This window comes from Passer domesticus, chromosome 6, assembly GCF_036417665.1.
Source record: "Passer domesticus isolate bPasDom1 chromosome 6, bPasDom1.hap1, whole genome shotgun sequence".
Lineage (NCBI taxonomy): Eukaryota > Metazoa > Chordata > Aves > Passeriformes > Passeridae > Passer > Passer domesticus.
Genome location: NC_087479.1, coordinates 51,449,607 through 51,477,385, shown reverse-complemented (window position 1 = coordinate 51,477,385; position 27,779 = coordinate 51,449,607). Strand labels below are relative to the sequence as shown.

At 39.8% G+C, this 27,779-nt stretch overlaps 1 protein-coding gene across 5 annotated transcripts in view; it reads left to right on the top strand.

The window, feature by feature from the left end:
- Nucleotides 1–27,779, top strand: part of DENND2B (DENN domain containing 2B) — a 158,523-nt gene that overhangs the window by 54,071 nt on the left and 76,673 nt on the right. For all 5 annotated transcript variants that reach the window (XM_064425436.1, XM_064425434.1, XM_064425437.1 and 2 more), the window contains one exon: nt 18,196–18,300. In XM_064425436.1, coding sequence (XP_064281506.1) covers nt 18,221–18,300 — 80 coding nt within the window. In that variant the 5' untranslated portion in view covers nt 18,196–18,220. The remainder of the gene's footprint in view (nt 1–18,195; nt 18,301–27,779) is intronic.

Sequence of the window (27,779 nt, the reverse complement as noted above, 5' to 3'; positions counted from 1 at the left end):
TCTCATTCAAGCAGTGATTCATAGAATTTGGTTTTGGCTGTCTTTGGACAGAAACTTTGGAAGAAGCAGTAGCCAAGAGATGATTGAAAATGCACCACAGCTCTCTTGGCACATTGCCTTCCAAAATAGATGGTGAAGCATCTCATTGGAGCCATTAGCTGCTGTGTTAAAAATGTTTCTTAGTCACAGAGCTACCCAGAGATGAGTTTTAAAAAGATATTCTGCAGCAGCTCTAGTCAAAGCAGGGTTCATTCTACATTGTCATCCATGCTGTCAAATGACTGCTCAGTGTCAGGCAAAGAGAGATGGAAGGTTTGAAGAGATCCTTGACTGTTTTATTAGGTGACCAGGTAGATAAGATATGTGAATGCAATGCAAAGAAGATGTGGTAGTGGCTTTAACTTATCAAATGGAAAGCTTTTTACTGCCATGTAAAAGTTTGGTTAATAGTTAACAGATTAATAAATTTTACTGTACAAGAATTCTATACCTGATGGCTGTCATAATTTCCTTTGTCTTCATTTAAAGGTTTATTCTAGTTTCTACTTCTCCGTATACTGTAGAAATCTGATTTGTGGTGTGGTATGAGTATATAATGATCAACCCAGAGATTTCTGGTGTAATAATATCTGAGAAAAACTAGTATTTAAAAATGACAGTTTAAATCACAGATTGAATTGAGCTGAAGAACCATGTCAACAATTTCCCTTCCCTTTTTCCAGAAGAGGAAATTGTTCTAGCCCAGAAGTTGATGGGATGTTTTTTGTAATTATTTAAATTGCTTTTACCTTGTTGTATACTGGCAGCACATACTTCTTTCATCTTGCTGTATGTGGAGAAGTATCAATGAAAATGTATTCAGCTCTGCTGCAATTTTTGGAGTGATCTTTTTGCCAGAGAAATATTTTAAGACACTGGAAAACTGTAGACGAATGCTGCAAAAAGCGGTGACCCATAGATTGAAATTTGTCATACCAGTGTTGCTGAATCCTAAATTCCTTTTAATTTGAACATCAGGGAGTAATGATTACCTAGAGAACCCTAATGAGGCTTCTGAAACAGCTCAAAGTTTAATTGATGTAAATAAACCTGCACCTTTGTGGCACATCTTAGCTGCAGAATATGCAATGACTGGGAATTACTGGTTATTTTTTGGGGGGTTTGAAGTTGTCAGAGAGCATTACTGTGATTTTACACAGGGGTAATAGAGCTGGGCCGCTGCACAGACAGTTTAGTGGTAACTTAAAGACAGAGCCAAAGTCTGAGACCCCACTTATGCTGTTAGTGAGCTAAAAATCTGAGAACCCTCTTATGCTGTTACTAAGGAAAGGCCTTTCTGATGCCTTTCCAGCTCAGACTGTTGAAGCTGTGTGTGCACAGCAGGTTTTCTTTTCTTTTAGCCGTATGGTATATAACTGGACTTGCTTCTTCATGTCTCTGGGCAGTCGGATTCTGCTGTATTTTCTCTTTATGGATGATCCTGGTTGAAAAGTCTGCTAATCTCCATTGGACTTGACAGAAAAAAATGTTAGGGATATGATTTTGAAACTGAAAAGTGCAGTACTCTAATAAATTGTGGCTCTCTGGTTGAACATGAGGATAAAATTCATTCCAGACCCTGTGTTCAAATGGAACAGTTTATGAATGGAAGCACAGCCTCTGGATTGTATTTCAGCATTAGTCTCTGGTTTGGAATTGTGCTGTTTCCAACACAGACAAGGATATATATTTTATAAGCTTTCATTCTTGCACTCTTCAGATTGTTCGAGGACAAAATCTCTTGTTCTGATGTTGGTAATGGATTATTTGCCATAGGAAAAATATTTTAGTTTTTTGAAAATAGCTTTGTATTTGGCTGAAGGAGAACTGGGTAATACTTAAGAGATATCATATTTGTATTTCCTCTGCTTCACCTTAATTTCTTACTAGCCATGTCTTGTTTTATGTTCATCTCTGTCCCAGCACTGATGTCTGTCGGATGGGGACAACTCTGTCAAATGGGATCACAGCCATCTGTGCTGTCGTTTGAACAAATGTGTTCAATGAAGGGCACCAGCTGCAGTAAGTGTCAGTTAGTATTTGTTGTATTCAGATGGGCAAGATGAAATACAAGAATGGTGTAGTTATTAAGAAAACAACCAAATCAGGAAAAAACATGCTTAAGCAGCACCTATTAGGAAACTAGGAGTCTTGGACTGAAGTCTGTGAAAGTTCCAGCCCCTGCTGCAGAGAAACAGCAGCTGAGTAATAGATGCTTAAAGATGAAGACCAAGCCAAACCTCCTGTCAGTTAACATACTGTGGTTTCACCCACTGCTTAGAACTGTTTAGTTTTAAACCTCTCAGATGGTTTATGTTACAATGTTGACAGAAACAAAAATGAGATACAAAAAGAAAAGCTTAGGGAAAAAAAGCTCGAGATGTGATTTTACATATGTTAACTGGAAATTTAATTTTTTAAAAATGTGTCCTTTCTCACTGGGATATTTAAAGATGCTGAGCTCCTATAACTTTGGCTAAGAAATGTTTATTGATGTCTAGCAATTTCTTCATCTCAACTGACAAGACCGAGTGTCTTGGTTTTACTGATTAATAAGGAGGTGAAAGACCTTTGTTCAAATAGGATGTTTATTCAGTCTATCAAAACATCAGTTACTTTTTTGTTTTAATAATTGGAAAGAATTAAAAGGGGGACTATAACAAGGCTTCTTATTTCAAGTAGAAAAATGTGATAGAGCTACAGCCGTTTGTAACATCAGATGGACTGAATTGTTCAGGTACCCAAATATGAAGGACACATGAAAACAACTGTTCCAGCAAAAAAAACCTCTGAAAATATTCAAACCCCACCCTGGATAAGATCCTGTGGAACCTGCTCTAGGTGAACCTGCAGCAGGAATTTTGGACTGGATGGTTTTCAGGGGTCCTTTCCAACTCCTGTTATTCTGTGATTCTGTGACTCTTCTAGCATGCTTGGAAATAGCAAGTATAGTATGTTTTCCAGAAGAGGAAAATTCAGGTCATTGATTCTGATTATGATAAACCAGCTTGGAGGGAAAGGACACGTGGAGCCTTGGAGTTTAAAAGTGAAAGGTAGATTGTGCTGAACAGTCTGATAACTCTGATTGCTCTACTGTAGAGTCAGAGAAGTGGCATGCTTGTTCTTTTTGGACTTTTGCTCAGCAGAGCCACGGAGAGAAATTTAGAATCAGTAGAGCAACTGGAAAGTGAATTGATAAGGATGTTAAGATAAGACTACTGTTGAGAGAACAATATCCTGTTGTACAGAGCTTATTAATGAACTACTACATAAGTGTCATGAGACTATTTCCATCCACTATCTCCATAAAAATATTCATTAAAAGGAATATGCAGTGAGATTTGCTCCCTGTGTGCAGCTGAGTTGGTGATTTTTACACTGAGATAAGGGAAATGGCATGACAATGTCATCACCTGAAGATTAAGTTGGGCCCTGTTGGGCTGAAGGCAAGCAAACACAAATTTTAACTGAAACCAATCTTATCACAAGAACTAGGGACTATAGGAAGTGGAGAGCAAGCCAAGATTGCTATTGGGGCAGATCCTTCAGGTCTCTCATTTAGTATGCAGAAGAAACACCCTTCTCTTCAACTGCTGATTATGATTTAAAATTTTTATTGTTTTCAGTTTTAGTTCAGCTTCTTTTAATAGCCCTTACTGGTAAGAATATGTGTAGGCAACAAAGTAGGAACGGATGTTGCAAGTCTTTTACTGACTCTTTGAAAGCTGTAACACAATTGAGATAAATTAGTAGTACCAGCAGCCTGTGAACTCTTCTCAAGAATGTTCTCTTAAAACAGAGGGTAGCAATCTGGGTCAAATCCATCTGTTAAGTGACATACTAAATTTTTTTGTTGTTGTTGCCAAGGCATTAGTTTAAATAGTTATTTGTCTGCATGTTTCTATTCTTTGTTTCTTAATGGAAGCATTAATGTGTATTTTTAAAATGCTTTTCTGTCCATAAACCATAACTTGAATCTTTTCCAAAAGAATTTTTAATAATAGTTTCTGCTAAAACTAGTTATTGGGGGGGATTCCTGTGCTGTTTGATAGAGGAAGTGTGGGTTTTCTTTGTTGTTTATAGTGCCCAAAGAGAACTTTAATTTTCATTCCCACAACACCCCCTAACAAACCCTGAACAGCCATGTTTTACCCAGGCTCTCAGTGAGACTCAAATTGCTTAGCTAATCTGAACAGGGCTGTTGGACCCCTTCAATCAAAGTCAACACTTCTTTTCCCCTTCCCAGTTCCTTACAGAGAAGATTATTTCTAATTTAGTCTTTGTTTCTCCTTAGATGGTTGAGTTTCCAGGTGACTGGTTAAGTCAGGCAATAGTAATAATAGAGGTTTTGCACTATGTAGTGCTAGATAAAATAACAACCAAAGGTAGATAAACTTTGTATGAAACAAGTAAAACACTTCACTAAATTAGAACTGAGTAAACACTTTTTACCTTGATTTACCTTAACCTTCTCACTGAATTTTTCAGACAACTTGCTGTCTTAAATCTTCTATATGATCTGTGGACATCAAAGCAATCTTGTCTAATAGCATAATGATTAATGGGGCTTGGCTGAAGCAGGGTAACTTTGAAGGGAAATATTTAGCTGGCAAGTAGCTTTAACTTCTTCCAATAGAAAAAGTATTTCTTAAAATGTATTTGCTTCCCTTTAACACGGGTAAAGTACCTTGCTGACAGTGTTTTGAAAGACTTCTGTGACACTTTTAAGGAGATTGTTATAGTGTATCCTCATGTGGAATTTTGGCTTTGTTTTTTTTGTCTATTTTCATTGAGCATTCACTTGTGGAATTAGTCTGAAAATGTGCTGTATTGAATGACATACACTGAAAGTCTCTCTCTTTTCTTGTGAGAAACAAGATTCCTTTTGCAACCTGAAAGCCTCTTTGTGTGTGGCAGGAGTGAAATACCTTCTGAGAAACATGAAGCTCAGCAGATGCTCTCTTGAAGGTGTCTGTGCAGCCATCCCTTGGACTGACTGCTGAGCTTATTACTTTTGTGTTGAATGAATTGTCTGCTTAAAGCAGCACTGAAAATTAATGCTCATTCTAGCACTTGTACAGCACTGTGAAATACACAAGATACAGAAGAAACTACTCTCCCTTCCCCCAAATTATGTGTAGAGAAACAAAATGCTGGGTGCATCATTGTGCATTGGCTCACCTTTAGTTTTAGATTTAAATGTTGTACTGCCATGTAAGAGCGTAGCCATAGTGGGCATCTGAAAGGACTCACTGTTAGCAGCCTGTTGGGTTTCAACTATGCTATTCATATGATTATTTCCTCCCTCCAGCTGTTTCCACAAATTGGAAAGGCTTTATTTCAGTTTATAAATGCCATTTCTCCATTGTTCATGCCCACAGATATTTTCCATGCCCAAATATCCATCCTCCCAAGAAAAGAAATCCTGACCCTATAAAAGAAGGTATGTGGAAGGATCCTTTGAGGAGAAAGTCCAAAATGGCACAATATTTGATTTGCCATCTGCAAAGTTTCAACAGCTGGTATTCCTCTGTTGTGTATCTGTGGGTGGGGACATGGGGCACAGAGCAGAATATGAGTGTTGCATTGGGTGTGGTTGCATTTCCAAAGAGCTCTCATTTTTTGTGTTGTGGCTCCAGCTTTCCCATTAAAACTGGAAGGGCCAAAACTCCCTTCTGTGAGAATTGAATGGAGTAGTTGCTTGATGTTTTGCTACAGCATGAGGTGAATTTATCACACACAGAGAGACTCCAGCCTCACTGGATTTTTGATCAAAAGACTGGTCAAAAAGTTGAGAAAATGCAGTTTTCTACAAGAGCAGAGATAATACCTTGAAGCTGCCATGAAATTAAACTGCACTTTGAAAAAAACCCTCAAACTTCAAACCATTTTCTCACATACATTTTCTTTAGAGCCTCACCTAGAACACAGTTACTGTGAAGAATCAGCCAAAGTGAATTTCATGTTTTTCACACCTTTAGATTCCCTAGGATCAGAAAAAAAACTTCTTAACATGACTTTTGCATCTAAAACATAGGATGAAGTAAACCTGTTGCATGTGGATGTCCCATCATGCATTCTTCTTTAGGTTAAATGGGAGAATATTTGTTTGGGAAAAATGAGGTAGGAGTTCAGATATTAAGTAATAGGCACACACTAGAAGAAAGAGGCAGTTTTTCCATCAGGAAGCTTCAGGAATTCATGCTCTGTAGGAACCTGTGAATCCTGGTGCATTTATAACACCTACAAATTTCTACAGAAATTATCAGTTAGAACATCTCATCCCTAAATCATCAGATGAGTAGCTAGTCACAAAAGGTATTTGAACTGGATTCATAATCTTATAAATGTTTACCTTTTGGAGTTGCAAAAGGCATTTTTTTCATTGTAGCAGGGTGGAATTTGCTGTCAGTCAGCTTTTGTCCACTGTGCACTGGGCACAGGTACAATTTTATCTGCCTCTATAACACAAATCCCCTTCCTGGCACCACAAAAATGTTCATAGATATTTATCTACCTTTTGGAGCACTAGGACTGAGTTTTGAATGAATTGTGGCCAAGTTCGTGGTACCAATGGAAACCACATGGAATCTGGCAATGCAGATTTCACGCCAGACAAAACTGTTTCGTATCTGTGTTGAATGTTTTGATTTGTTCATTAATCAAACACAAGTGAAAATACATTCACAGGAAGCTGATACTGAAGAGTTTCTGTCTAATAGATTTTTTTTTTACCTTAAAAGATTAATTCTTTTGTGATGGTGGAATTTTTAGTAGGAAAGTGTTGTTTATATACTCTGTGTGTATACTTTATTCTGCTAAATTTACTTACTGGAGAAGACGTTTTATTTGTGAAGTTTATTATCAGATTGTGCGTGCAGTACCTCTATCTGTAGCAATTTGTTTATTCCTAGATGCACATTTTAAATTCTCTGTTACCCGCTATTAGGAAGATGAGTGTGTATGCACCTGAACTGAAGGAGGAACAGTGAAAGGAGTAGGAAACAGGAGAGAAGTCGGAGCTGTAATTTCCTTTCTGATATCACCTTCTATGAACAGTAGCAAAGGAGTGTCTGAAACTAGAGTTAAGGTGAGAACTGCATAAGCATAAACTCTATGAAAGCAGACTAGAACTGTAGAACCTTTCACTAAATGACCTGTATGCTATCAGAGAATAAGCGGAGGTGGAAGGGACCTATGAAGAGCATGGAGCCCAACTCCTGGCCTTGCACAGGACACCATAAAAGTCACACCAGGTGCTTGAGGGCATTGCCCAAATGCTTCTTGAGCTCTGTCAGGCTGGTGCTGTGACTCCTGCCCCGGGGAGCTGTTCAGTGCCCAAAGACCTTTTGAGTGAAGAACATTTTCCTAATATCAAGCCTAAACTTTCCCTGGCAAAACTTCAGGCTGTTCCATAATTGATAATAGCAAAATCTGCTTTGACAATTTTGTTGTGAGTAGATAGGTCCAATTCTTGAAGTCTGGTTGATGCAGAGTTATTGTCTACAGTAACCACATTCAAAAGAAATAATAAAAATATTTTTGTATAGGGAGCAGATCCAAATTGCACTTCTGCTGCATTCAGCTTAAAACCATAGGAAAGAAGAAAAGAAAGATGAATTCCAGCTTTAGTGCCAGTGCCATTCTAAAGCTTGCTCAAATATGGACTCCCATGACATGGGGAAAGTTTGAGTCAAGCACTGCTGTAGGCTCACTCATGTTTGAAGCAAGAGAGCACTTGTGTTCAGATAATAGAATTTATACCCTGGTCTTGTTGTGAAGAAGATATTTCCATATGGGTGCTATACCAAATTTACCCCACTGTGTGTGGAATGTTTTCTGCTTGGCAAAAGGCCAAAATGTTCCCTGCAAGGGAGAAGGGGCTGAAATTTTATCTGATCAGAGTGTTAATCTGTGTCCCTTAGGCTTATCTTGTGGCTGTTTCTGTGTTGCAAGGGCAATGCTGCATATGCCTTTTCAATGAGATCATTGCAAATTCAAATTGCTATTAAATTATATTTTACTCACGGTTTTGAACTGAGCTAAAGCAGGAGCACCAGTGCTAAAACTTTGAGTAGAAATGTTGGTGCTGGAGCAACATTCCAAAAACTGTCTGGATAAAATTAATGATTTCACACAAATATTTCAAGTTAAGGTTACGTGTTTCAATATTGTTAAACATAAGTGGTAGCACATTATGGCACTGCAGCCAACCTGGAAACAAGAAATGGGGACTCTATTCCTGCACACACTGGCTACTTGTTATTCCTGGACACATCCAGCTGACTGTAAGGGCATGGGATCACATTTTCTACCTGACACGTTTCTGAGGCTGTGCTCTCCCGTGCCCTCTCTGGCATTACAGATGTTCAGACTTGGATTGCAAGCAGAGAAGTGGGATTTGGGAAGCTTGGGAGCATTCTTCACAGGCCTGTGTGACAGGGGCAGTGCTTGTCTGACAGCCCCTGTGGGTCTCTCTCCCCAGTCTGAGAACAAACCAGTTCAGGCTGTAATGCTCCTCTGTGTCAGGTTTACTCCTGCTCTGTGGGCTGTGAAGAAAGATTGTTCCCTCAGCAGAACTCTCCAGCACAGTGAGTCTATTCAAGTCTGCATCTGGGAAGATAGTTAGTGCCTTCATTTATGAAATTCCTATCATAGAAGTGTGAGTTCTTTGCAACAGCGGCTGGTCTCTTGAGAAGTTTCCAACATGTCATGTACACAGCTGCATGTAAATCATTTTCATAAAAGGAAAGAAGAGAAGCTCTTTCAAATCATCAAATACCATCTCCCAGCGTGTGAAGATTTAAAAGATATGTGATACCATTCACAGTTTGTTTGTGGATTTGTTTCTGTTTGTCTCCTTCTAAACCCCTGTGGTTCCCTCCTGCCACTCTGGATGCGGTGTGCCTGGGAACAGAGCTAGAGTTTCTGTGGCTGCTGCCTGGTTTGCTATCTCTGCTGGGAAAGGCTGCTGCTGCAGAAATCCTCAACAGAAACTCCACTGGCAGGAGCCACTGTCCAGAGTGGTTTGGTGGCTGCAATCAGCTCCAGTGGGTGGATAGGAAAGTGTTTCCCTGCCTCCTCCTACAAGGAATGTTAAAACAGGTTTAAGTGTTTCCAGTTGTTTCTCTGCCTAGTGGTTGGAGGCTTGATGAAAGGTGATTTATAACACTTTTGCTTGTGGTAGTTTGTTGAAACTTTCCTTTCATGCAGATGGCAAAGGTCAGTGCTGTGGGAGCTGAACCCTTTCCTTGGGAAAGCGCCTCTGCTGATGGCTGTGGATACCTGTGACTGAGCCATAGGTGGGAAGGTACTGTCTTCAACTCACAATCAGCTTGTGGTAGTAAGGAAAGAAAGCTTATTTACGTGGCTGTTATAAAGCCTGGGGATATCACTGGGGACCATGATATAATTTAATTTTCAATACATCCAGTTCTTTATAATCTTATCTCATAAAAATGTCCTTTTCTAGGAAGAAACAGCTCCTTCTCTGTTGGATCTTACCGACATTTTTTACATTTGTGAAGGGCAACTCTTGAAATTCCTTCTGTTTCTTCTACTGGCTTTTCGGTGTAGATTCACACTTTCCTTTTTTTTCTTCTTGGTTTTAGTGTGGAAGAGTCAAATTCCAGCAAGGCTGACTTAGTGAAAACTGAATTAGTGTTGATGGCTGGAGAGAAATGTAACTTGATCTTCTGTCTCCAGTGCTTGAATCAGGAACTGAAATAATTGTTCTAAGATTCTGGTCAAGTTGCCAGAAAATGGAGCAGTGCTTCTGCCAGATGGTCACCGCAGAAGTGCCAGACATTCCTCCCCTCTTTAAGCCTGCAAGTGTGTGTGTTTGAGAAGGAAAATACACATAGGCAGCGGGGAACTGAAATGCTTTTCTCCCTCAGATGCTTGCTGAGTGTGCAGGGCCGTGCTGTGGGCAGCGCCCATAGGGATATCAGTGTGTGATGGCAGGCGAAGGGAGGCAGGCACAAAGGCTTGAGCACAGCAGATGTCTCTGTTGAGCAGTGACATTAGTCACTCTGTCACAGGGCTCGACAGAAAATATGTGGTAAATCTACCAGAAATGGGGCTGCAGGGCCCATCATACAGCAAGAGAAGCTAGCTCAGTGCCTGAAGGAATTGTGGCTCACTGGAAGAGATGATGTTGCCTGTCAGCTGTGGAGCCCAGCTGTACTGGTTAATGATTGGTGCCTTTAATTGAAACCATTGTGCACTACTACAGCCCTGTCTTGTAGGAACTGCTGGTGCCATAAATCTTGGTTTTTTCCATATTAGAAAGCTGTGTTCTTTGGGGATATTGAAGTGTCTCAGACTTTTTTCTTCCCTGCCACATTTTTGTTGCTATAGCTACTATAATTTTCATTAACAAAGGGAATAAGGAGTAGTTTGCTCTGCTTAGTTTGTTATTGTCATTCTGCCAATATTCTCTCAGTCATTTCTCTTCTCTTTTTTCTACAATCTCCCTTAGAACCAATTCTGTAAAGACACTGCAGGAATCTAGGAACTGCAAGTCTCCTGCAATCACTGCAGGGCTGTGTGAGTGGCGGGGAATGAGGCTTCTACCCATGAATCAGGGACTCAAAAACTTGAATTTAGATTTGAGTTTGTGTATTGAATCACCAGTTATGCAGACCCTGAGAACTTCTCACTCATGGACTTGAACTTGCTTTGCAGGACTGCAGCAATTTCTTTCTCTTTTGGTGAAGTCTTATGCCAGTATTGCAGATCCATTTATCTTGAAGCATCTTAGATAAAATTCCAAGTTTGTTCCATGAGGAAGATTTTAGCCGTGGAATGAAAACATCCTCAAGCACGAGGAACAGTGGGCTGTTTTCTCTGGGGGACTTGGAGTGTGTTCCCAGTGTGGAAGGGGGAAAAGGGGGCTGTATTTATCTTCTTACCTGGGGTTTCTTATTGCCCTTTCATCTTTCTGAAAAATCTCTTCACTTTCCTGTTTCCCATTTGTGTTTTTCTCACAGTATGTTAGCTATCCTTCACCTCACCTTTGCTCTACCGGTCTTGAACTCTTCTGATGTTTGTCTGGACCTCACCCCTCCTCTCTGCTGCTTTTTTTGCCTGCATCCTCTCTTTCAGCAGCTAGGAAGGAGGTTGGGGTTCACTCATTTTTCTGGCTCCATGTTTCTCTCTGATAATTCTTTACTTAGTTGTCTGAGGTGGGAACTTAGGTAGGGCATGGACAGCATGTTTGAGTCAGGCTGCTCACACCTCATTGCAGTTCATCCTCCTGGGAGCACAGGGGACTTGGGCTTGTTTCTTTTGCCTTGGGACATGTAGAGTTGGAAGGAGAGGGAGGTGATGGCCAAGGTGTTCATAGACATGAAGGGAATCTGAATCAGAAAGCCACTGTGCATGAGAGCTGCTCATTGCCTCAAATCAGGCCAGTTTTATTACTATCTCTGGTACAGCAGGGATATTTGGAGATTTGGATAGATTCCTGAGGTAGTAGGAAAAATAGGAGCACCTTTGAGAAAATGGGCCATTCAGCTAGATGCCAGAATGTGGGTGGTGGGCTTTAATCTCTGGCACTGAATTTGCAGATCTTACCTCTAACCTGTGGCTGAAATCCATGTCAGAGCTCCAGCACAGCTCAGAGCTTCTGCATCCTGCAGATGTTGTTTTAAGTGCAAGAATGTAATTTCTAAATGTAAACAGATACCTTCCTGAAAGGTTCCTGCACAAATCCCTAACACAAACAATGGACTTAGTTGCCATCCCATTTGTTGCTGCTTATGTCTGTGTCCAGGTTCACTTCTGGATGTACTTTGGATACGGGGGAATTAAGATCTTCTCTAGGGGAATTAAAATCTTTTGTGTGCCTTTCTACAGATTCCCTGGGTAACTGCCAAGAGCTGAAAAGACAGACCCAATGTTCTCATAGCTTTGGACAAGCCAAGACAACTTTGGCCAGTGTTTTCTACTTACATCCATGAGGTCTCCAGCCCATACCTCATCCTCCCAGGGTGCTTTTATATCATCATATTGAGACAGTTCATGCAAATGAATAGTTTCTTCCTTGGAAGCATTAGCACTTCCAGCTTGGGTATCAGGACAGGACCTGCTTCTGGGAGATACTGGCTCAGAACAGTCACTAACACACAGTGATCTAAGCAGAAGGAAATGGATGGTATCACCACAGGTCAGCTCTTGACCGTATTGAGGTATCCAAAGATGATTGCCCTTCCTCCTATCGTGTGCCATTACAATACTTTGCAAGGCCTATAACTGCTAATAATTTTACAATTCTTACTCTAGCAGGGCTCTGAGTGGGAGCCACATGTGCCTGACAGGAAGGGAGGTGTGCTGACAACTCTGGGCACAGCAGCTTCCTCTGTAGGATGGCTGTGACCTGTGTTTTTCCTCAGATGATGCTCTAACAAATCAAAACCTACAGCACTTGCAAAACCAGGGTACTTCTCAGCTGTCTGGCAGACTTTGTCAGTCAGCCTTGGTGTGAGGAGGAGGGTTCAGTCATGGGTGTCAGCTCAACTGGGAAGTTCCTTCTAAGACTTTTGTTTTTGTTTGTTCGCTCTGTGAATTGCATTGGGATGTTTTTAGGACTGGTCACACCCTGTGGGAAATACCAAAGGACATTTTCTCATCTCTATTTTCTCATTTATTGTATCCTTTGTGACACAAGAGATATTAATGAAAAAGCATCTTTGTTCCTCAAAGCTCTATTCCTTAGCAAATATATAATTTGGTTTTTGTGTCACAAGAAGGAATTCATTATTGTGCAGATGGTGTTAATGTCACTATTAGAGCATTATGACTTCACTGAGGAGTAAGCAACAGGTGAGCTCCTGAGACTTAAACGGTTGTTTTTATGCAAAATCCTGAGGATGAAGGGAAAGAACAAAGGAAGAATCATATCAAAGCTTTCTGTGTATGTTGGGCATAGTTTCTAAGTAGACCTTCTCTACACTGGTGTCTCAAATCAAGACGTTTAATCTTGAAATAGTCAACGTATTTTTTAAAACCCAAATATTTTCTTTAGCCTACACAGGGAAAGACTAATTTCTGATTCAATAACAGACACATTTTCTGTCCATGCCTCCTTCTCTAAATGTCTTCTTCCTTGATTTTCATGTTGTTTTCCTTTCATTTGGAAGCAGTGATGGCCCTAGGATTGCTAAAGGTAATAGAGGAGTTTAGCCCTAAGTTCTTACCTAGTTCAGGCATTAGGTTTGGACTGCAGTGTATTTCAAGTGAGGTCTCTTGTCTCCACCAGGTATTGCCCATTTTCAATTAAAGGGGCGGGGGAACTATAGCTTGAGAGAAGATAAATGAAGTAATAAGGTAAAGTAGGGTAAGGAAGATAGAATAAAGGCACAAAATAGGAAAGAACAAGAACATCAGAAAAGGGACAAGCATTTTAGGTGGCAGAAAAACAGGAAAGGAGGGTGAAGGGTGTGTGGAGAGCTGTCTTTGATTTAGGCAGAGTGCCTGGGGGAGGTAACTTCTTTTCCTTCCAGTAAGTGCTGCAATGTCAGTTTTGCAGTAGTACCAGTTCAGTTCAGTGGGGACCAAACTGCTGAGAGGGAGGTTTGGGCATTGCAAGGGGCAATGGCAACCAAGTTCACCACTCCTGCTGGTTATAGCAGGAAATTTGTGCTAGAATTAAAGTTTCCACCTAGCTGCAAAAGCTTAGCAGAGAGATTGGTCACTGATTTGGTTGAAAACAAGCTGTGGCTTATAGGGCGGGAAATTTTGGATGAGCCCGTGGAGTTAATCCCAGTCCAGAGAACAGGTATTCCTGATGGAGTCTGGCAACAATGTTCTCAGGAGTCTCTGTAGGTGCCCTCTCAAGGCAGGAATCTTTAAATATTTTATTGGGCTTCCCAGTTCATCAGAACTGACATGGTTCTGGAAGGACATAATTATCTGTTTTACTGGAAGGGAGCAGGCAAATTGCCACAAAGCAGGCTGCAACTCCTAAACAAAAGTTCAGCTGCACTACACCTCTTGACATGTGGGCAAGCTCCCTTAAAGCACTCAGAAAAGCAAATTAATTTGTTAAACTAACTTCTTAATGGCTACAGCAATTCTGTTGCAGCTACAGTTAAGGGAAAAATAAGTAGACACATAAATTATTAAAAATATATTTTTGAAAGTTTGTATTTATTGCAATTTTCCAAAGACATGAGTTTGTTTTAGCAGCCTGTAGTTCTTCCCTGTTATGACTTCCTGTTATGTCTCAAGGTCTCTGCTGTGTGGGACAGACCAAAAGAGTAATATTTTCCCATATTTTCCAGATCCCAGATCAGTGGAATTTCAAGGGGAAGGTAATCTGCATGAAAAACTCAATCACAACTCAAGATCTCAAGTAGATTTCAAGGCATATTAATGATGATGCCAGGAGAGGGCTTGGGAACCTATATTTAGAGGCTTCCTTCTCAAGTCATCAGACACCACATGTAGATTCTTCTGGGTTCATCGATATTCACCTTCCACAGAAAAAGAGGAAGGAAACAGTTCTTAGAGTGTGCTAACTGTGTATTAGAAAGCAGGAGTCTTTCTTGAAGCTATAAAACAATTAAAATGTTGTGTTGCATTGACTTTTCAGGGGCTCACTCCAAGCCTCACTCCTCAACCCATTCCCATTCACAGCTTTTAGTGAAAAAAACCAACAACTTCCACTTTTTCAGTAGTGGGACAGAGAGTGGGTTCTTCCAAAGTGTTGGGATGTTTCAAGAAATTGAGGATAATTTTAAACAGCAGAGAGGAGAAGCAGAAGGTTTATCCCTCCCCTGCTAATACCTGTTAATGGAATTAGACATTCAGTGGTGCTGTACTGTTCATTAGCCCAAAGTGTGATGGCTTTCAGTGCCCCATAAAAAAACTCCAAGCTACAGCTTAATTAAAAAAGTGTAAGTATACCATAAACAGGGGGGAAGATGATCTGTAAGGAACATTCTGTCATTGGAGCTTCTTGCAATGATAAAGATCTCAGGAAACATCCACTTTGTAGCAGCCCTTTTTTGTCAGAATGCTGAACCTTGCCTGGCAGGAGCAGCAGATCCCATGTTGCCATCACCTAATTTCTCATATTTGCCTGTCATCTTTAGTTTTTGATCCTGATAAATGGTTTGTGGATTTTTCAGGCAAAATTGATATAATGATTCTACCATTTGGGCTCATTAAATTGCCCATTTGAGAGCCATCCTAGTAAAATTAGTGAAACCATGTCTGGAGCAAAGCAAAAATTATGGCTAAGTAAGGAATTCAGATGAATTCTTTACATTTACAAATAAAACAGAATTCTGCATTTTTAGACCAGGTTTGTTAGATGTTTTATGAGACAATGTAGAATCTGTGTGACATGAATAGTTTTGGATTTTTTTTTAACAATATGTCACAAGACTTGAGAGATTTTTTGAAGAATAATTTGCAAATACTGTAATGTTGAATGCTCTCACCCAAGCCCAAGGGATGTGCTTCTGACCCTACAAAGATTCAATAAACTTGCAGGCTGTCAGACTCATTTGAGGCTATAAAATAACTTTCTACATAACCATAACTTTCTTTCCTTGTTTCTTTGTCTGTTTTATTTTTCTCCCTTTATTTTTGGGATTATGTGGATTGGTGGGTGAGTTTTTTGGGTGATATAAGTCCTTCCTTGCAGGCACCTCTATAAATGGCTGAATACTTTTCTGCCATGTTCATGTTGTTTGCAGTTTTTCTGCATATGCTGGGATGATATCAGCATCATCTGCATTAAAATATTCATCCAAAATAAGCATTAAAGGAAAATTGAATAGAAAAGTCGGTTGATATCACCATATATATCATAGTCCCAACTGCATGGGAAGAAACACAATTATATCAGTAAATTTGACATATCTTGAGAAATTGTATTTAAGAACTCTATTTATCTTTAGTTGAAAACAAACCACTTTGTTCTACTTGACATTTAAGAAGGCTTTGAAATGTAACATTTAAATAATCACTCCTTTTAAATGTTGATGATGATGATTTCTATCAAGCTTTGACATACTTTTCTTCCCTCCTCTCCCATCTGATTTTGGGTATGGGAAAAGTGAACTCTCAAAACCAGCAGCAGAGAAGCACACTAAATTTTTTTAATGTGTCAGATTAGTCGCCCATCTTTTTGAGGATCTATTCAGCTTATTTTTATCTTGAACAAAAAAGCAAGTCCTGGAAAATTCATGTTACACATGCATGTTAAGAGCTATTGTTCTCCTTACACTGTGTTTATCTCTCTTATTTTTCTCACATTAAGTGCTAATAAGTGATTTAGATTTAACACAGTAAAAGTATTGAACTGGTGTGTAGAAAACATTAAAAAAACTGCTTACTCTCTGTGGAATGTACAGTCCTAGAAAGCTTGGCCAGCATTAGCAGGCTGCCTTTTTTGTCCCAAACAATCCCTTTTCCAGTCGGAACAGGCAGTTCTGTAACAGTCCTGTAATCTTGATAATGTAACTCTAACAATAACAATGAGACACTGGAGGAATTTAGGGAGCTTCAGTGTAGAAAAAATGTTACCAACCAGGGGAAAAAAAAAAAATCTCTGCTTAATCTGGGAAAATTGATACAAGGCAGCAGAGAAGGACAAGTAGACCTGAAGTCTGTGGTCAGCATGATTGACTCTGCCTCTGGAGCTGCAGTCTGCAGATTTTCTGACCGTGTTTGTGGCAGAACTGCTTGGAATAAAATGGTTTAAAGAATGTCTTTTGACTGTGATATGTCTGTTATAACAGGGATTTTTGTGTGTCGTCAGCCCACAGCTTGTTTTGCAGCATCACGTTACAGTGGCTTCTCAAGCAGTCTGGACTTCCTGTGGGTTTGAGTAAACAAGAAGTTTCGTAACACTCCTTATTTTTGCATTAGCTGTGCTGTTAATGGTCATAAAAATTGGTAGTTCTGGTCAGACCCTGGGTGGCAGTGCTGTAAGCCGTGGTAGATATTTTAGTTTATAAACTAAGCAGCATCTTAGAAACCACCCAGACTGGTGCCAGCAGAGCCACAGAATCCTTCATAAATGACTCCTGTAGCATCAGGTGGAGTAAATACTGTTCCTTTTCTTTCTCAAGGGACTTTGCTGGCATTTTAGGAATCTTATCATGACATGAAAATACATTTCTCCCCCATTTTGCAAAATATTTCTCAAGGGATTACAATGATAGAAGAAATGGCCACTAAGAGCTGTGCTTTACACTGGAGAAACATGGGATATAGTCAATGGAGGGGCTAATGATATCCCAGTTATATTAGGGATTCCTGCTTTTGCATCCCTTGGATGACATCCTGGCTTTATCCATATCATCATGTTCTCCCTTCAGCCACAGCATGACATTGCTGTTAAGAGAGCAGAATGAAGGCAAAATAAATCATGGTACTGGGCTGTTGCTTTGCCAGTATGCAGAAATGTCACAGAAGTGAGACCCATCTTTTGGGCCCACAACTATATAGACAAGGCTGAAATTAAGTTCACTGCTTTTGGGATTACCAAACAGTTAAAAAACCAGCTAGGAATAGATGAAGATTCTTTATATTACCTGAGGTTTTAAAAGTGTCCTAAGACAGCATTACTTAAAGAATCCTGAGGCCAATAGAGAAAACCACTTGTGATATTTTCATATCACAAGCAGATTTGAAAATTATATTCAAAAATCCAGCATCGAATAAATTTCACTATTAGAATATGTTTCCATAATAGAGCTGTACTTTAAGGGTGTGAAAGATTTTTTATTCTTTGGGATAACTGTGGTGTGGTCAAACTTCCAGTCACAACTATGGTGTTTGCAAGTATCAGTGCTGTTGCTGGGATCTCCACATACCCTGGTGGATGGAAGAACCACACCAAACCTGTGATCTTTTGTCAAGTTGCTATCAAGCTCTGTTCATCAGACAGGCCAGCACCTGAAGCACACACCTACTTCTCATAAGTTATTTCCATTTATAGCACTGGGCTGTGATAAACTTGGCTGTGGATGTGCAATAGCAGCAGTAGAGGGTTTCGTTTTTCAGGATCATCACTACACTGATTGCATTTTATAGAATGAAAAGCAACCTGGACTTCTGCCTTTACACAGAATAGTAGTTCAAGGAATTAATTGTCATTTGGGCTTGTTGAAGCTTAATTGACTTTTCTTCTCGCAGATATCCACATTTCTAGAAAGCAGAAATGACCATGACTGCCAACAAGAACAGCAGTGTCAACAGCAGAGCTGGAGGGAGTAAAGTGCCCCAGGACACTCTGGATAGGTAAGTAGAGACCTGCAGGGTTTGTAGATTTTGAGTAAAGTCTGTCTGTGTTTGGAACAAGATGTCTGTTCAAGGGTAAACAACCTCTATTCTGACAGAAAGAGCTTTGCTGGGCTGAGGGAATTTTTTTGTATGGAGAAAGTTTTCTTGTTGAAGAATTGCTGCTCATGGGCTGGTTATGATGGGAGTGATTGCAAGGAAGGACATGTATGAAGGTGCTGTATAGATCTCAGAAATTTTGGGCTGAATTCCTCAGCCATGTGATTGCATGCCAGCTTTCCTGCCCTTCCAATCTCCAGCTGGTGTTTTGTGTTGGTTTGTGTCACATTTCCTCTGCTGTTTCTGCCTTCACAGACCATGGTCAGACCATCTCCTGCTGTGGGTCAGGCAGTGGGTGGGAAAGGGCTGAATGTAAAGTACAGGGCTCATCTCTGCTACTTTGCTTATTTGTGCTTTCTGTAGCATTAAAATAATTTGCATAGTAGATTACCTTTGTAATGCAAAGCTAGAGGAAAAACTATACTTTTTAAAATGTGGAGTCAAAGAAAGATGCAGACATCCAGCATCCATTCTGTTTTTTTTTATTAGGTGTATTATGCTGTGGTAGAGCTTAGCAGAGGTGGGCTCCATACCCAAGTACACTTGCCAGTTTGTGTGTTGGCCATCTCCTAGTACAAAATAGTAAAAAGATAAAATGATGAGGGCCAGGGTTGCTTAAGGAATTTCTAGAGTGATATTAATATACAGATATTAAAAACAGTTCCTTATTGATCTCTGGAATTCTCAAATTGTTTATTGTCCTTCCACCAGTGCAGACAGATTGGTACTGGGAACTTGGGTCTAGACTTTGGCAAACTTTGGAGGAGTCTTTTGTTTCGAAATAGTTTCCATTCTGAATAGCTTAGAAAGTACTGTGGGATACTAAGTTATTGGATAGTAACTGTCAAATAAACTGTCTTTCCTTATCATCATCATCTGTTTTGATTACAATTTGTCAGGGAAGAAATTTTCTAAGTACAAGTAAGAGCCTGAAGCTAAGGCCAATCTTTAAGGTGCACTTGCACAAGAAGGGACGAGATGAGTAGGTGGTCATGCACCACTTCTCCATCCATTATTTTGCCTTATGTAATCTTCACCTGTCTCTGAGAAATGCTGCGAGAGGATGTTATTTGAGTCAACCATGAGCATTCTTCCTTTGAGTCAGACTGTAAATCAGTGTTGTAAGTGCTGGCATCATAAAAGTTTAAAGCTTGCAAAATTTATTGTAAACATGTTCAAAGATTCACTTAAACTGAGCAGTCACTGTCTCTATCTATTGTGGGATTTGACTGGGCATTTGGAAACCTGAAAATGTACTTTACAATCTGTGGCAGCAGAGTTTCACTTAGTGCTGATACTGGCATAACACAGGTGTAGCAGTCTCCTGGTTGCTAAGATATATCTTTAAGAGTTATTTTCTTGTCAATCTTTGTTTTGATGGGGTTTATTGTTTCAAGATTGTTCAGTTGATGGTCTTAATGGTATTTTCCAACCTCAATGATTCTGTGATTCTAAGATGCAAGGTGTGATTCAGGGATATGGTGACATCAGCTGGTTCAACATTTTGTGATTCCTTATAGGTCAGAAGCAAAGGTCTCCAGAAGACTTTGTAGTTACTTTGGCTGTGATTCAGATCCCTGTAGATCATGGATTTAAATTTTAATAATAAAAATCCTCAGTGGAAAGAAGGTGCCTCCATGTAAACATCCATACAGCTTTGCAGGCATTAAGATTCTTGTGGTAGCTAAAATTCCCTTGGTCCTCACCAGAGTGAGAATCAACTGTCATGAATCACCAGAGCCATTTTTCCACCAGAGTTGTTTGAATGGCACTTCAGGAAATGAAGGAAAGACAGAGAACAGAGCAAGGACATTATCTGGGAGGATAACTGTGAGTTTCACCTGAGAATCTGGTTGTGGGATTCATGGGTTTCTGCTGTGAGCATAGGAGGGGAAAAAGAATCTTGGATCTGAAGAAACTGAAGTGTTTAAAACAAAACCACACTAATGTATTTTTTTTAAAGTTACCTGAAGTTCATTCACCACTTGTTAAAAACTGAGATTTTTGTGTGTGTTAGGAGAGAAAAATTGACTGTGCTCTGAATGGGAACATTTTAGAAAGATGACAAGGGTGGTTGAAGGTAGGAAACATTTTGACTACAAGACAGGAGTAGATTTATTGTGACTCTTCATCCTAGAAGGGAAATGATTGAAGGGGAAGAGGAGTATCTGGAGGAAATGATATATAGAACAAAGATGATAAATAGGGAAAAACCACTTTTTCCATTTAAGAACTAATAAAAATCCAATTAAACCAGAAGACAACAGGTTGAGAATCAGTTGAAGAGAAGGCACTTTTCAGCAGCATGTTTTTAAACCATTAAACTTACTGTTATGTGATGCTGCAATCAGACAAATCCATGGAAGAAAAATCTTCCAAAGCCTTTTAGTCACGGAAATAAAATCTCTGAGTCAACAGACTTAAGCTGGTTAAGTTGTGCTGCACGTTCTTATTCTCTTCTCCAGGCACCTGCTAACTGTCATGGTCAGTGACTGAATCTTGGACCAGGAATGCTATTTTGGTCCAAGCCAGAGGGAACATTCTGATGTTGTTTGGAACAGGAGTCAGTTACAGGAAGCAAATTGGAGAAATTGCAGAAGGATTGTTATGCTTACATAAAGGAGACTCTGGCTTTCCGTGAACTTCCAGGGTACAACTTTAATCCTTCCTTGTGAGTCACTGAGGTGAATGCCAAGGAATGGAAGGATAGGAAAGCACCTTGTGTGCAGTTGGAAGTGACTTAGCAGTTCTGGCAGGAAGCAGCTCTGTGAAATCTTCTTAATCTTTCAGCAGGGGACAAAGGAACCCATAGCATGATTGCAGCTAGTGCACAACCATGACCCTGTTGCATCAAATGAGTTTGATTGCACCATAACTATGAGGATCAGGGTAACTCTGAGGAAACCTTAGGAGAACAGAAGTTACAGAAAGGCATAGTGGTGTTTGTGGCTCTCTCTCCTTACAATGTGGCTTGCTTTCCCTCAGCAAATGATTTAATATTTGTCTGGAGTATTTGATTTTTATCATAAACTCTGTTTGTTATTAGGTATTTGTCTAAAACTTGTGTTTTCTCCAGTGCAAGCAAAAGTAAATGTAGAAATGGCACTACTGTCTTTGACTTAAAAATCACTGTATAAAAATCACTACACTGCACTGTATTAAAACAGGCCAATAGTTATGTCTATGAAGTCATGCTCTAGTTAGAAAAATGCAGATTTCAAACTTGTAGTGTGACAGATACAAGGAGTAAAAAAAAATCCTGAACAAAAGATTTATATATTAATATATCATTATATCTTAAAATTGCAGCTCAGTTTGAGATGCGAGATGCAACAAGGACCCATCCAGAGCTGAAAAATATTTAGAGTTGTGAGGCTACATAACTTCTGTAAATAATTCTGAATGTCTGCCTCTGGCTAATATGCCATCTCTTAACTCTGCAACTCAAGGCATTTTATACATTTGAGCCTTCTCAAATGCTGCAGTAACTGAAGGACAGGAAGGGTTTGTTTTTAGAGGACCCCACTGATTTAGTTTTGTGTCTGAGTTTATTGTCTGAGGCATAAATAACATCAGGTATTGGAGATACATACTTCTTCCAGTATATTTGTAAGTGGCAGAATTTTTCTTTGCGTGCAAAACATTCTGTGGTGCCCGGTGTGCCTTATGTATGGGTCCCAACTTGGAGAATAGAAAAGGGCTTTGGAAAGCTCAAAAACAATTACAGTAAACAAAAATTATGTTTGCAGCAGATAAATGTTTTACTTGCATGGTAACTTTGGTAGAATATATAGAGGGACTGCCATGATGAGCTAGAATAAACATCTCTCAAATTTAGTGTCTCTGAGTTTGATTTGGGAGGAGATAGCCAAGGCAGAAACAAGCCCTGGTTCCCGTTGTGGAAAAGGACTGTGTCTTAGGAAAATTGTTCTCAGAGGCTGTGTGTCCGAGGAAAACTGTGCCACTGGGATCACAAGTGTTTTGTCACAGTGTGGATTTTGTGATGTGAATTGTTGTCTTTCCACCCAATCTGCACAGGAAAGGTGGTGTCCTCACCAGAGGATGTTGGTGGAAGATGTTCTGCAGCAATCATGATTTATTGGCACAATAAACTGGGGGTGCTGATGTCAGGGGGTGCTATAGCAAGACACCAGAGATTTGTGCAAAGAAAGGATTACATCTGCAATTTGCCATGAGCACCAAGTTACAAAGTGTCTATTCAAATAAGGCTCATAAAACTTTTCTCAATACTTTTAGTTGAATCTTTGAACCAAACACTCTTAGTTAAAATTGAAATCTGATACAATGAGTTGGATCTTTCTTCTTGCTTGGGAAGAACTGAGTACCCACAAACCTCTAAACACAGGCTTTGGTTTTTTATCTCCCAGAAGCGTGTGAGGATATTACTGCTGTCACTGACAGTTTTCACCCCCATTAGCCTAACCTGCTGAGATATGTTTGCACTGGCTTTGTGCTCAAAACTTTTTATTTCTCCAAAATTTAAGTTAATAGGACAGAAATTGAATTGGTGGAGCTATCTTCCCTCCAGTGAAGGCAATAGAGAAGCACCACAGAATCTGGACTAATAAAACTAGACACCTTAGGAACGTTTCAGGTGGATTATTTATAATTCTTTAAGTATTAAATAAAATAATGACTTACATTTCTTGACAAAGTAAGCCCATGGGTTGGTTACTAGAAATATTGTTTTGGGTTGGTTTCCTGTCTCCATCATGTACACAGGTCCATGCTCGGCTCTTTCACATGCACTGCAAGGTCCTGTGTCTTATTACTGCATTTCTCTCAAGGCAGAAACAATCTTAGAATAGTCTTAGAAACTCAAAAAACTTCTAGAAAAATCTTAGTTGAAGGAAGGCTTTGTGCTTGTGCTTCCACCCTAAAAACCTGAGATGTATGATCACTTCCAAAATCAGTCATGCTCAAGCCAAGCTCATTCAGTTTTATATCAAATGTATTTATTTATTTTAAAGTGAAATTAATTCTTGGTCCACATTACTAAATCCAACTAAAATACTTTTTTTCCCTTGAAAGGATTATGTGGTTATGGGCTGGGCAGAAGTCTAGAAATATTTTGCCTTAGGAATTGACACCTCCAGAATTCTTAAATAAAAGAATGTGTAGATACATCCAATGCTGGAGTTAAAGCAGTGCTCTGCTGTCAGTGCTGGAGTAGGGCTGGCAGTTTTTTTTGCTCTGCTGGCTTGTTCTTAGAATGCTTTATTCTCTTCCCTTTCTCCAGCAAATTTTTCATTTCAAAATGACAAACTCATCTGTTTAGGGAGAAGAATCCCCTTCAAAGAGGCAATGTCTGTGCAGGACTTTTCTCTCATTTAGGGACGTCCCTTCATGGATGCAATGTAGAGCCTTTTGTTTGTGTTATCAGATATGTAATAATATGCCTTTAACTGTTATTCATTCAATCCTTCTGCTTCTCCTAATACAAGAAAAAAAGAAAAAGCAAATTAACCAGTGCTCCTCAGCTCTGTGTTGAACTGCAGGCACTGACCAAATTTGTCAGGTCATTCATGCAGACATGATCCAGTCTGCCTGCACTGACAATGAATTATCCTGTGACTAATGCAGAAGAGCTCTGTTCACATCCAGGCTGGATGACTCCAAGGGCAGAAAGGGGAGGACAACACTGAACAACTCCCTCACCTTGAGTTACAGAGCCTTGGCAGGGAGGTAACTCTGCATCCACCACAGTGGAGCCCTGGTCCTACTGTAAAAAAAAAAAATTACCAGTAAGATAAACAAAATTTAATTAATCGCATTCATATATTTCATGTGAATATAAATTTAAAGACTGAGATTTATTATTTTTTACATACCTTGAGTTTTCTGATTGGAGAGCATTGTGAAGAACGCAGTAACTTGCAAATCAAAAGATGCATCTTCAGCTCTCTGTGCTGCTCTAAAGCAATGAGGTTTTGATCTAATTTGGAATTCTAATGGGTACAATTTTCCCACTAATTTTTGTGTGATTGCTCCAGTCTTAGCACATTTATGATAAAGTATTTTCTCATCTCTTACTCCTTCCTTGCTTAGGATGTGGAAGTATTACTGTGAATGATAGAAAAGCTGCTTGTTTTCCTTTGTGGATGGCTGCATTTCAATTACAGGTGAAAGGCTGCCTTTTAATTAAAGGTGAAAGGTATTCTCTGCCTGGGCTTACACTTTGTACACAGGAACAGGGAAGGCAGCAGGTCTAGAAATGGTTGCTGGCTGTTTACAACTTTTGACGTTTCTGCATGGTTTGGAAGGTTAGTGGATACTGTTTTGTGCATATTTGGGCAAGCAGGTTTTATTTGAGGGCTCTGAGGAGGAAGGAGTAAGAGCAGCTTGAAAAGGAGGGTCAGTTATGTATGCCTAAAGCAGGAAGCCAAGGCTTTTTTTCATTTTTATTTTAAAATAAAAAATTCTGTTGACCCTTTAGTTGTGGGGTGGCCTGGGCTAAAACATCTCCCAGTTTTTCCAGCCAGAGCAGCCATCAGGGGCTTTGTTAGAGCAAGAAGGCAGTGGTGTGTGAGTTAAGCTCACATGGTCTCAGCATGTCCCAGCCTCTCCCCACTGTCTGGGCTGGGACCTCTCCCTCTGCTGTGGGAGATCTCCTGGCAGCTGGGCAGGGCTCAAGGCAATGAGGCACTCCACACTGAACTGCTGAGATGGATTTTCCTGCCAAAAGTATTTGCCTACTGCTCTGAAGTACTAGTGAGAGCACTTATGAGCTCTTTATGAACTTGTGAGAAAGAAAAACAACAAATCCCCTGTAGAAAATGTTTGTTACTTCAGAAGAGAACCAAGTTTTAATATTTTGACAGTGAGCTTGAGAACAGGAAGAATAGTGGTTTAATAAAATTTTAAGACTAAGCAATATGCTCAGTTATTGGAGCTGTGACGAAACACAGCTTTTAAAATTTTGTTTAAACCACTGAGATTTAGAAAACTATGCAGATAAACTTCAGACACAAAATTAAGAACTGATATGAAATCTATTAGCAAATATTGTACCCTTTCCTTTCTAAGCAGAAATAGCCTAAACCATGCAGTTGACAAATTTTCAGCGGCTCAGTTCCCAGCAGCAAAGTTTCCTTTGGTTCAGAAGGGAATAAGAGCTCTTCTTCACCCTGTAAGACTGGAGGTGCCTTTGGGACATGAAGCTCTGGCAGCTCAGCCCTGAGCTGGGCCATGGGAAGTGGGAGGGCACCTTCTGCCATCAGGAACAGAAACATTTGTGGTGGGAAGGAGTCGCAGTGCTGGCTCAGATGACCCTGAAGCTGGGAAGGGTTTGAACAGAGGCTCTGGCTGTCCTGCTGCCGTTATCTGTGCGAGTGGCAGCGGCGCCGCGCTCATTTCCCGTGGTCCGGAGCGCGATGTTCCCCTCCCTCGCCCTGCTGGGCACTGACCCCGGCCTGGCAGGGCTGAGCCATGCTGGAACCTCTGCCAGGCACCTCAGCAGAGCTGCAGAAACACTCTGATGAGCACAGTGCTCTACAGACACGAGAGAAATGTTTGAGAGATGAGGTGACAGCTTCTAGTTGGATCAAGAGATAGAATTGGAGATGTGGACCCACTTCAGGATGCATCCTTTGGGCTTCCTCAAACAGTTGATGGTGGGGAATTTTGCTATTCCATTTCTATTGCTGGCTGGTTTGTTTCACTTTAATTTTGAATTAATTTTAATTCTTCCATTCAGGAAGAATGCACTTGTCAGTCAAACAAATCACTTTTTCTTAGCTGGAAATTTTATCAATACCTCCCTCCCACGTGCAAAGGGTTCCTAAGAAAACACCCCAATAAACCTAAAATTTTAATTGGATTTTGCTTCATAAAGCTTCAGATCAAGTTGACTTTATTATTACTTAGAGGCTACAGGAATGTAGTGAATTCCTTCCCATTGTAATTTAATTCTCATGATGCTTGGAAAATCATACCTTATCATTAAAATTACCTTTTCTATTAAGGTTTATATTTGCCAAAACTACTGGAAACTAAAAAATTAGAAAGAGAAACTAACAAGTCTTTAAAAAACAGAGCTCTAGATGAGAGGTTACACTAAAGAGGTCATTTTAAAGCAACTGTTGCAGTGTGAAGACTACTTAGACTAACACTGCAATCATTATTTTTTACATCACTATATTTACAATAACGTACTCAAGGGTACTAAGATCTGAAATAAACTTAGATTTTTTTTCAGGAAATTATTACATGAGCTTGATTTTGGAAATGTTTCTGATAACTTTCTAGGGCTTTTACTGCACTGAATTGTAGTGAATAGAAGCAATGAGGAAGACTCATGTTAAAACAGCCACAGGAGTCCCCACCTGTGCAGAGAATCAGCACAAGTTTTATGTGAATTTGTTTTTTGGGTGGTGATATAAAGTGAGACTGAAGCCCTCAGGGAGTAGGGCATGGTAATCACGTGCATAACATTTTTACGTCATAATGCCAATATTTCAGTTTTTCTGGACTGAAACTGTTGCTTTCTGGACCAGGGAGATGCTGACAATCTCACTGAAAAGACCATCAAAGATGCAAGTGATGAGCATTGCAAATGATTTTTCATGTTCTGTGAATATCTGCCCATTTAGAAAATGTCTAAGACACTCATCTCTTGACACTTGAGCTCTTGAAAAGCCACCAGTGTGGGAGAACAATTTCTGTTCTGTGCCCTAATCAGTCTGGATTCAAATCAGTACCTTAGACCTTAGGGTCTGTGTTGTCTTATCAGTTTCCTGCACTGTGTGGTTATCCTAAAAAGATATTTTCCACTTGTGCAGAACACAACATTAAAAGAAGACATAGCAGAATTTTTGAAGATTGAATTGGAAAGGAAGAGCTGACTGTAATAAAATAGATAATATAGGTTTCTCCTCCAGCTGGAAAAAAAAGCAAAAAACACCAACCACTTTGCCTGGGAAAACAAAGCAAGAAGTGCACAGACAAAGCACCCTCACAGGCTTCATCCTCTAAATAAAATAGTCACTATTCACCAGGCAATATTGTGTGATGAAACTGGGAATTAGCTCAGTGGTGAAACTGGGAATTAACTCAGTGCTTGAGTCAGTCTCCATACCAAGCATCACCTTCAGTCTTCACACTTGAGGAATGAACATTGACAGCAAATGGTCTCTAAAAGCAAAATAAGCTCTGAGCATTTTTGTCAGGCAGGAAAACAGGGGCTAAAAGCAAAATAAACTATAAACATTTTTCTTCAAGCAGGAAAATAGGGGCTAATGGAAATACACAGGTAGCATCCATATTATTAAAATACATACCTGAAAAAATGCCCATAGCTCCTGGGAGACTTTTTTTGAATTGTGACTTTTGTCACAATTCCCATCATGCACTCTGAAGTT